The 15,495-nt window shown below is 33.7% G+C and overlaps 3 protein-coding genes and 1 pseudogene across 4 annotated transcripts in view; 2 read left to right on the forward strand and 2 right to left on the reverse strand.

The window, feature by feature from the left end:
- Positions 6,577–7,986, reverse strand: LOC104742013. 2 transcript variants are annotated; one of them, XM_010462970.2, is made up of 5 exons: positions 7,866–7,986; positions 7,709–7,768; positions 7,386–7,507; positions 7,155–7,276; positions 6,577–7,071 (listed from the first exon to the last, which is right to left on the reverse strand). In XM_010462970.2, exons 1-5 carry the CDS (start codon positions 7,879–7,881, stop codon positions 6,771–6,773), a joined length of 621 nt encoding a protein of 206 aa, XP_010461272.1. In that variant the 5' UTR covers positions 7,882–7,986; the 3' UTR covers positions 6,577–6,770. The 2 variants fall into 2 exon arrangements, with proteins under 2 accessions (XP_010461272.1, XP_010461273.1); XM_010462971.2 differs by lacking the exon at positions 7,709–7,768.
- LOC104743788 lies at positions 8,178–9,790 on the reverse strand (annotated as a pseudogene).
- Positions 13,234–13,842, forward strand: LOC104743789 (sugar transport protein 5-like). Its single transcript, XM_010464835.2, has 2 exons — positions 13,234–13,499; positions 13,610–13,842. Exons 1-2 carry the CDS (start codon positions 13,364–13,366, stop codon positions 13,840–13,842), a joined length of 369 nt encoding a protein of 122 aa, XP_010463137.1. The 5' UTR covers positions 13,234–13,363.
- LOC104742014 (sugar transport protein 5-like) overlaps positions 13,835–15,495 on the forward strand; it is a 6,625-nt gene continuing 4,964 nt past the window's right edge. Inside the window, exons 1-3 of the mRNA XM_019235937.1 lie at positions 13,835–14,074; positions 14,185–14,504; positions 14,934–15,259. Coding sequence (XP_019091482.1) covers positions 13,939–14,074; positions 14,185–14,504; positions 14,934–15,259 — 782 coding nt within the window. The 5' untranslated portion in view covers positions 13,835–13,938. The remainder of the gene's footprint in view (positions 14,075–14,184; positions 14,505–14,933; positions 15,260–15,495) is intronic.

The raw sequence follows: 15,495 nt of genomic DNA on the forward strand, positions 1-15,495 counted from the left end.
TTTCGCAATGAAAGACCCTAATATGTGATTAGGTGAGAGAATGAGAAAGATACAGATGAACGCGCGTGATCGGCGACGCGCTTCCTCCTTCCGGCAAGATTATAAACTTTTATACGGTTGTGTACACTGTGCGCTTTGGATCTGTACTGCCGCTAGATCTCACCCGACCCGACCCGATTACGTTACGGATAACTCGGTTTATCTTAAAAGAATTAAGGATAATTTCTTTGCTTACTCAACATCAAATTTTTTAGATCAAATTTCAAATTAGTTCCAACTCACTCAGGGCATGTCATGACGAACTCTATACGCCGTTCTATTGCATTCTCTATTGTAGAATTAGATGCTGTTTTGTCAGAACGGGTTGTACGATGGGCCATCCCCAAGTAACATATCATCACGGATCCAAATTTGTGACATAGCAGTATGTAAGTAAGGTATTTTACCAGTCAAACCAGTAAGATATATAGATTGTTTCTAGTCTTTCACATAATATATGTTTGCTCGAGGTTTGTTTAGGGTTTAGAGTTTAGAGTGTTTACCGAAGATAGAGTTTATTATCTTTTGTGAAAGAAAGTTCTACTAATTAGGTTTTTTTTTATATCAGAATTGTTTAAAATTTATATAAATTAAATTTTCATATAGAAGATAAAATTGCCTGAAAAAAATTCAAAATTTAGAAGATTAAAAGAACATAATATGTTTCACACGGAAATTTTGTTAACATCATCAATATAGTACTACCGATTAGTTGATTCAATTATGATTGTACAAAAAAAAAATTGCGGTATATGACATGTTAAATCCTAGTTTACACTTGTACCAAAAAACATGGTTTCATAAGAAGAGAAGTGGATTGGAAAAGTTTAGAAGATGTACACAACATACAACCTAGAAAACACGGTACTATCACGCAAATGTCTCTCTCAGCCTGTTTTTTGGTGCATCACTTTGAGCATTCAAGATCAAACTTATAAAAAAAAGATATCAAGTTACAAAATAAAATCACCCTATCTCATAGGTTAAATATAATATAAAATTCTTCCTAATGTGTCCACATAAATTGAAAGAAGAAAATTATTTTCATTGCCATTTTTATCAATTTCTCCACCAAAATATGTACCCTTGTTCCTAATAAAATGCTTGTAGATATCTAATAGCAATAACATGAAATTAATTAGGAAAAACGATTTGTATCTCCCTCGAAAGTTTCATATAGCACCATAACTACACAGAATTCAAACCTCGATCTCTAGCCACACAAATCAGAAATTCTAGTCCAGTTTCCACATAATTTGAAAGTTAAAAACCTCTAAACACACGAACGATGAATTTATTGGTTTACTAGGGATCGACCCGCACATACGTGTGGAGTTAATTTCAAAAACTAATTTTGATAATCAGTTTGTGAACATACTTTTCTTAGGAATTATATTAATTTGTTTTAACTATACTTAGACAAAAAAATGATCGAATTAATTTTTGTTATCGGTAAAGATAACTACACTAAAATATAGTAAGAGAAATGTGGTAAGTTTATTCAGGACAAAAAACTCGTCCCGTCCTATCATAATGGATATAAAACCATTAAAATGATTAAACCCCGTTAAAGACAAACACAAATATTTTAAGGGTGAAAATAATTCATGTGTCCTTTCATCATGTCCCATTCTGTTCTATACGCGTTTTCAAATGCATTTCGCATGAAACGGTGCATTTTCAATACGGGATATTCCTAATATAGGAAACATTTTGTATTCCTTAAAAATGGGATGAAAGGAAAACAAAAGTTCCTGAAAATCCTGTTTCGGACAAAAACAATATAATATACAGTATATAGTATATTTATATACCATATGTCATAGTAAAAATATCACAAAACTAATGACTTCTTTCTTCTTATTACTTTATATTTGATTTATTTATATAATATTACATTTATTTTAGTTTTTTTTTAAACTATTAAAAAATATCATTTAATGTATTTTATTTTTATAATTTTTATCGCTTTACGTTCGATAAATTGGAAGGAAAAATATGTTACTTATAAGATTGCAATCGCTAATTTATTTTAGTTGTAACATGTTCTATATATTTTTTTTTGCAAATTTATGTTTCCATTCCGTTCTGTCTCCTTTCATCCCATCCCCTGTAATTCCATCTTGTCCATATTCATCAAATTCATATTCTCATCTCATTCCCTTAAACTCAGGTTTGTGAAATTATCACACAATCACATACCAATTTGATTTAAAATAAAATAATATATACTTTTGTTAACAAAATAATGTATTTTATGAAATAAAGTAATATATTTGGTTTGGCTAATATATTAAATATATTTTATTTTACTCAATTTTAATTTGGATCAGTAATATATACTAATAATGATAATAACTACCCATTGTAAAATAGAAAGTTATTTTATAATATTTTTTATTTTATTTTATACAATCAAAATTTAGTGACAATTAAAAAAAATAGAAAATAAATTACTTTTGGCTATCCCTCCTCTCTTCTTTCTTTCACCCACCCGCTCGATCCCTGTCTTGTTTCCTCCTCTTAACTTTCACATTTCCACCGTTATAATTTTGTTCCCTCGCTCTAAATCTTCAGTCTCTGTCTCGATCTATCAATCTTAGTCTTGATCCATTATCAACCTCCCATTATTGTTCCTTCTCAATCTTTGTGTTGTTCTTTGTTCTCTGTCTCATTCTCCCACTCTCAATCGCGTTCCCTCTTCTTAATTATCGTCATCTTCATCTTTGTAAATCGAATAGTTGTGGTCGAATTTGACATATAAGGTGACATTGTATTTGGGTTTTTTGATTTGCACATATTTAAGGTTTTAGTTTACATAATTTGGCATTAAGCCATCAATTATTTTTCTATTTTGCATGAAGAGCTTAGTGAACTTTCACTCAAAGGAATTCTAGTTTCAGTTTGAGTTTCGATTTTAAGGTTTTGTAGATTTGTGGATGCTATTTTTTGAATTATAATTATGTGATCACAAACTCATATATCGTTATTTGCACATGCTATTATATCATTCACTAAACTCATGTATACAATTTAATTTAATTTGTAGATCTGAGGTTGCTCTATGTTTGTTTAATCATCAGATGAAAGAAAAAGGTTGTAAGACTTAAATTTGTTAAAAGTAAATTCAGAGAAAAAAAAATACTTTGTATTTGGGTTAATCTCAAGAGCATCTTAAAGAAGAATTTGGCAAGATGTTCACCATATGATTCTAAATAGCCAAGATTAAAGGTACCAAAACATACTTGTTTCTATGTTTTTTTCCAATTACCAAAACCAATCCAACCAAAGTGTTTTGCTTCTTTGTCTAAATGACTTTAACATCCAACCAAAGTGTTAGCTGTGGGTACTAAAACAAATCCAACCAAAACAAATCAAACCAAAGAGTTATGTTTCCCAATATCAGTCACTAGACTGATATTTATTCAGCCGCGAGTCCAAATTCAAACTGGAAAATATTCCCAAAAGAGAATCTGACACAACACCATTAGTTTGAGTGTTTGCCTTGTGATATCTCTTGGGTTCTAAAGAAAACCAAACCACGGAAGAAAAAAACTTGAGCAACAACAAACCACAAAAACATGCTTCATTTTTTATTTTAAAAAGAAATCTCTATTGAGAATACGTTTTGGTTCTGGAGATATTGGGGTTCGATAGTTTTTGGTAAATTCTAGAGTGATACAGATTCTAATTTCAATTCACACGATGACTATACTTATAGGATAGCTTAATCGGTTTCAGAATATTATTTGGAATTTCGTAATATGCCAATTGTTTAATATATTCAATAAATTAAATAATACCATCCAAACTAATTATTTGGTATGAATGATTTCCGATTAATGCTCCTAGTTGATAGTTAGAGATACTGATTTAGTTTTCGTTTCCTTAAATGTTTTATATTATTAGTTTTCTCGGTGTAAATCAAATTTATATATGGCTAGTTTTTTTCAAATGCATTATTTGGTATGAATGATTTGCGATTAATGCTCCCAGCCAATAATAGTTAGAGATACTAAATATGGTTTTGATATCCTTAAATGTTTATATTAATAATTTTTTTTGGTTTAAATTGTTTTGCAGATTTAGAATCTGTTTGGATCAGCGTATATTCACTCCAGATCCGAATAGCGACACATGATCCTAACTCAGACATATTGGCAAACAAACAGATCCGCACGTTTAGCATATGTTAATTTCTGATTTGCCTTTTTTTCTAAGTGTACTCCCCGAGTTCCAAAACAAAAGGCGTATTGTTGTAAAATTATATTTCCGACCAATCACAGTAATATTTAGTTTTGGAATTGCTTAACTTATGAGATATAAATTTAATATATATATATTTTTAAAATTTTTGACTTCGAGTAGTTATGGCAAGTCCAAATATTAGGATTCTATAATGGATTCTGATTTCTTTATTAAAGTAAATTTTAAAACTATTATTAAGGTAACAAATTATATTTGATTTTGATTTGAAGTTTAAATGCTTGATTATTAAGATGACAAATTAAAATTATTCCCTAAAATATATGTTAGTTAATTTTATTCTAAATTCAGAATACGATTTTTTTATAACATTGATATATTTTCAATCAAAATTTAAAACCAAACAGTAATTAAAGAATTATTACAAAAATAAAAATAAATTAAAATTCTCAATTTAAAGAACTGGAATATGCTAAACTATAAAGGAAAAATATATAGTAAATATATGTTAAGGTTTTCATATTTGTTAACAAACAATCAACTTTTATTTGTTTGTTTTTGCCATATTTATTAAGTCGAATTAATTATCATAGTTTTCTTAAGAAACTTTAAAAATCTAAAATAAAAGATAATATTCAAATATTAAATTAGATTTCTATAAATATCTAAAAATCTAGAACCGAAATAAATATCTTTATGTTATATATACAATTTCAAATTTAATAATTTTGCTTTTATGGTAACAACTTTAAACTATTTCCAAAAATATCAGGTAATTTTTATTTTATAATTAATTTCATAATTATTGTTTCCATAAATATTAGATTTTCGACTAACAATTTTTGTTTACCATATGTTGTTTTAAAAAAAATATATATATTGGCAATTGGACCTCTTTGGCAACATGGATATATGATATGGTTTTTTTTTTTTTTCCAAAATCTTGTTTTGTACTCCCCAATTAATAGTATAGATGACTTAAACCAATACTAATCCACTTAAAACCAACACTAAACCAAAATTAAAAACCTGACCACATACTAAACCAAAATTAAAGCCTGAACCATCTCCTTTTCCTCTTTCTTCATCTCCGGATCACAAAACAAAGAGATACGTCTCCGCTGCTGCCGTTTTGAACGAGAAGCTTGTAGGAGGAGGAGCGAGGAACGGTGATGTATTTGCGGCGGCTTTGCCGTAGAATCTGAGGATGAGAAGAGCTGTTAGTGAACATGATGTTGAACCGTCAGAATTGAAATTGGCTGCGTGAAGAGAAGTATCGATTATGAAATTGAAATTCTCCGTTTCGTTGTCGAGAGAAGAAATTGAAGAATTTTCCTCGTTGTTTTGTGGAGAAAAAACCCCTCTGAGAACACGTTATTTGAAAGAGAATTGCGGATATATGAAGTTGGATTTAAGTCAATCTCAATTTTGGTCCACTTTTTTCTGTAAAACTCAATGAGAATTTGCAGACCCGGATTAGTGTTGTTGTAAGTGAAAACGACTGCAGCAGAGGATTTCCCGCATTGATCCTGGGGGAAAGCATGACATCGTTCGCAGAAGAGACAAACTTAGTGATGTAGAGTCTCATTGTTGTCTCATTTTGGTGAATCATTATCATTGTTTAGCTTATAACAGAGAATTTGCAGGTTGAGAAGATGGTGCATTATCATTTAAATAATTGCAGAGAACAAAAAAGGCAATATAAAACATAGAAAAATAGTTACAGAGATTGAGCAAACCGAGTCATACTAGAGAACAATAAACAGACCTGTTGTCTCTTCTAATCTCATTCATCCGTGACTAAAAGTGCCTTGAGACAATTTTACTTGAGACTTGAGAGACAATGCCTTGAGAAGGCTCTCCTTACTATCAGATTCATCGTGTGGTGGTGAGAGGTGACTGAGATGATTTGCAACGTGGTTGGGATGATTCGACTTCATCATCATGAATATCGCCATCAACAGACCAATCGATTAGATTTATTGGTTCTCAAAATCTTGGGTTCTTCAATTCTGAGATTTAGAGATTTCGATCTTAAATTCGGGTTGTACTAAGGTTAAATCCGGTTTTTTTAGTCCTAATGTGGTTAACAATTGTCTGGGTAGTAGTAAACCGAACATAAACCGTGTTTATATGTCTTTAGGTTATGAATTTTGATTTTATGTGTTATGAGGTTTCGAACTTCCGATTTGTGTGGACCGAGATCGAGGTTTAAATTTTGTGTAGTTGTGGTGCTATATGAAACTTACGAGGGGGCTACAGATGGTTTTTCCAATTAATTATACAACAGTCCAAACTTGAAGGCTTTTTAATAATAGATCTCTACATATGAGAAATTCAAACTGATGTTTTCTTGATAAATTTGAGACGGTGTTGATTAACGTCTAACGCAAGTTCAGCGTTCTGTTTTGCTTTTCTCTTCTCTCCGACTATTTTTTTTTCTCTTGTCTTTATAAAACAACGAACCAAACAGAACCGAACTTACAAACAGTTTGGTTTGGAGACAAGACACTACTAATCTTGCTTTATGTGTCCAATTTAACTTCAATCTTAGGAGATTTGTCAAGAAGAGAGTTTAGCTCAGCAACATAGCTTCCCAAGTCAGTTGTGGCGTTAACACCCGAACCAGAAGCAGAACCAGAGTCAGACCCTTCTGCTCCACTCTTCTCTTCCCCTTCCTTTGAAGTCAGAGCTCCATAAAACAGCTTCATTGCGGCTTCCGTTGAGAGAGCATGAACAGAACAGTGTAATTTCTGAAACTTCTCTCTAGTTTCTTGTTCATCGATCAGCTTTTCTCTTAGCTCATCAGGTAAGAAAGCCAGTGCACTTCAAAAAGGGTCAAAACAGAATAAGTATAAACTACTTCATCGGATATGTGACACATCGCAGCAGCTCATGACTAATTCTACCTGGAAACACCTCTAACAATACCAAACTTGTAGCCAGCAAGAACCGATTCCTTATAGCCAAAGTTATAACCTTCCTGCGCTATAGCTTCTTGCCCAGCAGCAATCCCTTCACGGTATCCCGCCTGTGATTTCGATTTACAAGAAAAGCCAGACATATAGAGAAATTGATCAAAACTGAAAAACATTTTACATAAGAGAGAATGATAAAGTTAAAAGAAGAAAAAAGAATACCGTGTGGAATTTCTCACGTCTCAACTTATTATCATTGTCCAACACGCGAGCTTCACTATATTCTTCATCTGAACTTCCGTAAAAGGGATCATCTGAATCCTCAAGACTGTGATCAACATTACCTATACCCAAAAGAAGACTCTTCTCAGAGAGACGTTTAATTCTGCTCTAATCCTTAACAACCAAGCAAACACAAGATACATTCCCAGTAATAGAAGAAAAGCTTCTCAGCTAAGCCTCATTGAAAATTATAGTAAACTTATGAGAACATATTTGCAAAAACTTTGTTAATCGCAACTTATGAAGGTATAAGAGTCAATCACCATGTGGCGAAAGCTTCAAACTTTCACCATAAAGCTCTTTGGCGAAATTAGATTTCCCATCTGTAGATTAACAAGAACAAGAATTTTCCAGTCGTTTCATTTAGGTGGGCGATTAATGAAACTTAACAAATCATCAGTGAAAATCAAATTAAATAACCTTCAGGAGGCTCCATCAGTTCTACAGAGACGACACCAACGAGAAAACGGGGTTTGAGTAAAGGATCTTGAGAGCACAGAGGCACCAGAAGGACGATATTGCCACAACACAATCACAAGGAGACGACCCCTAATCTACTGTCGTTTACTGACTTGAGTATGAGGCCCAGTCAAGCCCACTTAGCTAATCTTTTTCTGATGGGTCAACCCAGCAAATCAACTCAAAAAAAACAACGACATACTGTGTATTATTATTTATTAATTAATACAAAGATTAACATAAAACAAGACAAATAATATATAAGAAAAGTCTCTAACGGCGGCTAATGTGCACCGGAATGCTCTGCTCGTATCGGAAAAAATTGTCGGGATCAACTCTTGTCTTAACTTGAACCAACTTCTCAAAGTTATCCTTAAAATACTTAACTCCATACACTTTACCTTCCTCGTATGTTGAGTTCAAGCTCTTCCCAATGTCAACGTCCCTATAGTTCAAAAACGCCTCTCTTGGATTTTTAGACACGTAAGGGCTCATTGCGTCAAACACTCTTTCCGTCTGGCTCAAGCAATCTCTAGCGGCTGCTTCACCTGGCACGAACCAGTTCGAGGAGTACTGAATCTTGAACATTTTCCCTGCTCGATGAGGAAACGCCGTCTCTGTCTCCGGTATCTCGCTCATTCTCCCGCCGTACGGGTTCCAAGCCATCGTCACGTTCTCGTTCTCTAACAGTATCTTGAATATCGATTCTAAACCGGGTTTTGAGATCGATTTCTGCACGTAATCGGATTTTCTCTTGAGGAAGATTTGCTTTTGCGGGATCCGGTTTAGCATGACCGATGTTGGCGCTGTACCGGGTGGGATACTAAGCCAGAACAGAACCGATTCGATCCATTTCATTTCTATGCACTCTGTTTTATTAATACCGAGTTCCGGGAATTTGACGTTCATAATCTCTAGAAGCTTCTCGGAGCTTCCTAAGAACATTCCCATGAAAGAAGCCTTCATAGTCTTGTTACTTGAGCTCAACGTTAATCTTATAAACAAATCGTTGTCGATCTTGTCAGCGATCTCTTGCCATTTGGATACAAGATCGGTAGTGGTTACTCCTCCTCTGTTTCCTACCGTTTCAACGTTAAAGACTGTGACTTTCTCCGGCACCGGAACAAGCTTGATCTTCCAGGCTAAGACAACACAGAAGCTAGCGGCTCCGCCGCCTCGTAAGGCCCAGAAAAGATCTTCTCCCATTGAGCTCCGGTCCAAGACTCTTGCGTTAGCATCGACGATCTTAGCGTCTATAATGTTATCAATCGATAAACCGTATTTCCTCATCATGTTTCCGTAACCTCCACCGCTAAAATGCCCACCAGCGCCTAAACCAGGGCAGATTCCGGCTGGGAACCCACGGAGGTTGTTGCTTTTGTTGGCAACTTCGTAATAGATCTCTCCTAGGGTCGCACCGGATTGTACCCACGCGGTATCGAGTTTTGGATCGATCTCGATTGACCGTAAGTTAAACATGTCGAGGACGACGAAATCGACCGTGGATAAATAAGACATTCCGTCGTAGTCGTGGCCTCCGCTACGGATCCGGAGCTGGAGGCCGAGTTTTTTGGCGCAGTTGATTGTAGCTTGGATATGAGTGAAGTGAGCCGCGGCCACGATCGCTAGTGGTTTAAGCGTGGTGCCGTTGAAGTAACGGAGATTACGGACGTAGTTGTTAAGGATGGTGAGGAAGTTAGGGTTTTGTTGCCTGTATGTGAAGTTTTTAACTGGGGACTTTGGGTCGGAAGGTTTGAAAACAGTGAGACATTGTGTGAAACTGTCTTCGAGTGTTGATGGTGCTGCTAATGATGTTGGAATTATAAGGAAAAAAAACTATGACGATTAGGGTTTGAGTTGTTAGAGCATTCATTTTTCTTACCTTGGAGAAGATAATGGCTTTTAGTGTTCTAATTGGTGAGGGATTGTGTTATTATATATTGTATTATTTTGTTTTAAACAAATAGTAATAAATTGCTTTTCTTATGAATGTATATTTTTGGTAGAGTGAAATCTAAAAAGTAGTCAATATAGGTAGTTCGTTGGAGATTTAATTCTTAAAATATATTCCTCTATCTTGTTGTAATTAACTAGATCATAAAAATAAAAAAATATATAAAAAAATAAAAAATTAACTTGTATATTACATTACAAACAAAGTTTAAAATGAAATCTTGAAAGTTAAAAGCCTAAATATATATTTCCGACCCAAAAAAATGAATAATCTATATTATTAAAACAGGTACTCATGGATCAACTTAGGGCTGGGCATTTGGGTAATCCGTTCGGATTCGGGTATTACCCATTCGAGTTCGAGTAAACGGGTTTAGAAAAATAGAACTCATTGGATATTTTTAGGTATATAGGTTCGGTTTGGTTTGGGTACTATCGGCTTCGGGTCGGTTTGGGTTACAACTTTTAGAACCCGATTAGTATCCGAACTACCGGGTACCCAAAAAATATAATTAAAATTAGTTAAATTTAGTTAAATTTTGATTTATGTGACAAATTATTTTAGATATTTTGATGATTTTTGATATTTAGGTATAAAACTAAATGAAATATTCAAAATTATAATCATAATTTTAGGTTAATTGCATTATATTAATGATAAATATTATAAATATGTTTATATGTTAGGGTTTAATGGGTACCCAAACGGGTACCGGGTATTATCCGACCCTAACCCGAACCCACAGGTATTAGAAAATAGAACTCAATAGGGTTTTATAGGCAAACCCGTACCCAACCCCAAATCCAGTTTTTCGGGTCGGGTTCCGGGTTGGATATTCGGGTACGGTTTTTATGCCCAGACCTAGATCAACTTTTAGACCAAGACTTTGTTTTGGTAGTTTTTAAATAAAATTGTTAGAAATCAATAATTATAATACATTTGTATATCATGGAATTAAAATTCTCTAACCATTCAAATTAAGTCGGATCCCGAGCGGATCATTTAATACCCGATTAGTTGAGCCGATTATCTCTTCAAATATTTACCGTTGATTATCAAAATAAAATTAAATCTTGGCCACTGATTTTTTCAATGGTTTTAATTTAAACCATATATTTTGATTTCCAAATCATACAAAATTGCTTGATTACCGAGATTGTTTTTAACTGCAAATTTAAAACAATTTTTTGGGATAATCTTGCCTAAATCTTAATCGATTAGAATATTTAATTAAAGAAAACATATACATCATAATTAAATAAGGAAAACGTTTAAATACATAATAAATCAAATCTAAATTTCTGATTTTTTAATATTTTAGGAAAAACAAGAAAATAATATTAAAATTAATATTTGTATATATTTTTCCTCACAGTTTTAGGATCAAATAAATAAATCCAGTTTATTTTTTTTTCTAAAAATTAACTAATTACAATTTAAAATAAAAATTAAATTAATTTAAAAGGTATTTTAAAATAGTATTCATTATAGCCTCAATAATATGAAGTTAATTAATATATAAGATATGTGAAATTAATAAAAACCAATTCAAATTTATTTTAATGGATATATAAAATCAAATTATTTGTCAATACTCTCTAAACACACAAGATATGCAAAATATCTTATGTAACTAATATTTTGTTATTATAAATAAAAATAATATATATTTATAAAAATAAAATATTTCATGGATAACATTTGTTGTTTAAGAAAAATTATTAAAAAATCATTTTTAAAAAACAAAAAAAGAAGCAAAGAAATTTCAATTTATATTTGTATTTCTAAATAGTAATTACCCTAAATTAAGTATTTAAAACTCTAAAATTCAATAATTACAATTGGCTGACTATATTGCATTACTATATATTTATGGAAAATTGAATACTAATAAGTAGCTTTTTAATTTATTTACTATGAACAAATCTTCTATTGCATAAGAAAATAAAATTTATGTCAAAAAATGTGAGAAAAACACAAAATTTAGTTATGTTCTTACCCGAATATTTTGGACAATAAAAATTGTCTAATAGTTAATTATTTAAAAGAGAACAATTATGGGACATAAAAAAATTTACGGGTAGGGATGAGATGAAACTGGACGGGACAGGACAAGACGGCATGGGACGAGATGTCTTTGTTATTCTAAAATAGTTATGTGTATGTTATATCATGTAAGTAAACCAAATATACTAGTCAACAATATTTAAAATTTTGAATTATAAAAAAATATATAAACCAAACATTTTATGCATTCGAAATATACATAAATTAATTACAATATATGTCTTGTCTTTCCGTGTTGTAGCGCAAGTAGCAAGAGGTATCACCTAGTTTAATTTATTATATCCCCTATTTATTTATTTTTGTATAAAGCAGGTTTCAAACACATTAAATAATGACATACAAGTTCAATACACGTACTGACAATTTGTAGCGAGCATAGTTAGGTTGAAACCTCAAAGATAATGTCGAAATTAGAGAAGGTGGTTTCTTATTCAATACAAAAGAGGTTTGTACAATTAGGACTTCAGAGAAATTTAAACCTTATTATAAGACTATCAAGATTTATCTCGAGAGCACGCCTTCAATAGTTGCTACACAAGCATGTGTTGGTATGGCCTTTAATTTATGTGCTAGTTTAAATTTTGAGGCCATTAATTTATAAAAAGTACTGCCAAACTGCCAATATAGCTCTATTGTTAAAGACTTGTTAAAGTGATCACAATAGGTGGTGGACTCGAACGTAAAGTCCCAATAGCTCTATTGTTGAAGACTCCGCATTTGGAATCTATATCATGAGTCATGGACACATTGTGTAGGTATTAATTAATGTTTTTATACAAACCAACTAATTGATGGGGTTCGTTCTCAATTTGCTTATATTTTAAAATTTTTGCTTCAATGGAGCCAAATATTAATTCGTCACTACATGCGAAAAATGGTACAAAATTAAGCAAATATTACACATTTAGTCAAAATGTACATCTCAGAAAATGGTTTCGTGATGTGATACATGTCGTAACGCTTGTATACGTTACTAAAATTAAAAGCACTGAGGCTGAAACTAACATATTTAATTCTTCCTACCAAAATGGTGGAACACGTGACAAACCACCATTATGTAAACTTTGTCTTTGTGTGCGGGTATCTATTTTCATATTCTCATAGTTTTAATGGGTATAAGGATGTTTATACCCAACTCGATCTATTGTTATCTACATATGGTATTTTTTTACTAACGTGAATTAGTATAGTTCATTATTACGTATACGTATATAGGTAAGTGGTCCAATTAAGCGACTTCGACGTATGCATTTGTGTACTAAATTGTAACCATAAGAAAAAAAGAAAAAACAGATAAGTGGTTGCACACTTGCACCATCAAGTCATGACGCCAACTAACTAAAAGATTCACCTAAAAGCCCTCTTTAATGTATTCTCTTTGTTCATTTGGGTTTATAACAAAAACAACTTTTTCATGCATTCGTAAGGGATAAGCAAAATGGCTATCGGAGGATTGGCTCTTGATGACTCGGACGCCGGCAACATTGACGCCAAGTTCACAGCCGCAGTTGTCATGAGTTGCATTGTGGCTGCCTCATGCGGTCTCATATTTGGATACGACATCGGAATCTCAGGTTATAATTCTAGCACACAAAGGATCATCTCATACAACAAGTTTTTAAAATTTAAGTAAAAACCAAATTATACTAATTAATTTAATTTTTGATTTTTAAATTTAACAAAGGGGGTGTGACGACTATGAAGCCGTTTCTTGAGAAATTCTTTCCATCAGTTCTTAAAAAAGCTTCGGAAGCTAAGACGAATGTGTACTGCGTCTACGACAGCCAACTTCTTACTGCCTTCACATCTAGCCTCTATGTCGCCGGTTTAGTCGCTTCCTTAGTGGCTGGCCGTCTCACCGCGGCTTATGGTCGCCGCACCACCATGATCCTGNAAGTCATGACGCCAACTAACTAAAAGATTCACCTAAAAGCCCTCTTTAATGTATTCTCTTTGTTCATTTGGGTTTATAACAAAAACAACTTTTTCATGCATTCGTAAGGGATAAGCAAAATGGCTATCGGAGGATTGGCTCTTGATGACTCGGACGCCGGCAACATTGACGCCAAGATCACAGCCACAGTTGTCATGAGTTGCATTGTGGCTGCCTCATGCGGTCTCATATTTGGATACGACATCGGAATCTCAGGTTATAATTCTAGCACACAAAGGATCATCTCATACAACAAGTTTTTAAAATTTAAGTAAAAACCAAATTATACTAATTAATTTAATTTTTGATTTTTAAATTTAACAAAGGGGGTGTGACGACTATGAAGCCGTTTCTTGAGAAATTCTTTCCATCAGTTCTTAAAAAAGCTTCGGAAGCTAAGACGAATGTGTACTGCGTCTACGACAGCCAACTTCTTACGGCCTTCACATCTAGCCTCTATGTCGCCGGCTTAGTCGCTTCCTTAGTGGCTGGCCGTCTCACTGCGGCTTATGGTCGCCGCACCACCATGATCCTCGGCGGTTTCACTTTCCTCTTTGGTGCCCTGATCAATGGTTTAGCTGCCAACATAGCCATGCTCATTTCCGGTCGGATTTTGCTAGGATTTGGTGTTGGTTTCACCAACCAGGTAGCTGTAATTCCAATTTCACTAAAGTCCATAATATATTTTTGTTTGTTTGTGTGACAAAATTATATTATGGAAAAAGTGACAAAATTATACATGGAAAAGTGAGCCATCCGATTTATAATTTAGTTTCTTTAATTTTTTTTTTAAATCACTTCCATACTGATATAGTTCGTATGGTTATGGCCTGGTCTCATAAAATTTCATTACTATTATATTTATGCAATAATAAAAATATACAACTTTTTAATTTTTTACTCTTACTAAAACTGTTATGGTCCAGTTTCTGTTTCAGTTTGTTGGTTTGTTATTACAATAAAATTATGCGGTTTGTAGACAGTTTAGTTTCGGTTTAACTTGTATTTGGTTTTTGTAAGCAAATCTATTACAAGGTAACTAAAATTTTTGAATGTGAACACGTACGTACGCTAGGCGGCTCCGGTATATCTTTCGGAGGTAGCGCCACCGCGATGGCGTGGAGCATTCAACTCAGGCTTTCAATTCTTCATCGGTGTCGGAGTAGTAGCAGCCAATCTAATAAACTACGGCACGGACAGCCTTCACAACGGCTGGCGCATCTCACTAGGCCTAGCTGCTGTACCAGCCGCGATCATGACCGTCGGATGTCTATTCATTTCCGACACACCTTCTAGCCTCTTGGCCCGTGGGAAACACGAACATGCTCACGCGTCGTTGCTAAAGCTACGTGGCGTCGAAAACATAGCTGATGTGGAAACCGAGCTAGCGGCGTTGGCTAGGTCAAGCCAGCTAGCCATAGAGGCTAGAGCCGAACCTTTTATGAAGACGATATTGGAAAGACGGTATAGGCCTCATCTTGTGGTTGCTGTGGCGATACCATGTTTTCAGCAGTTAACCGGGATCACGGTTAATGCGTTCTACGCGCCGGTTCTGTTTCGATCGGTTGGGTTTGGTTCTGGTCCGGCTCTTATCGCGACCTTGATACTCGGGTTGGTTAATCTTGGTTCGCTTCTTG

Source organism: Camelina sativa, chromosome 14 (assembly GCF_000633955.1).
Source record: "Camelina sativa cultivar DH55 chromosome 14, Cs, whole genome shotgun sequence".
Lineage (NCBI taxonomy): Eukaryota > Viridiplantae > Streptophyta > Magnoliopsida > Brassicales > Brassicaceae > Camelina > Camelina sativa.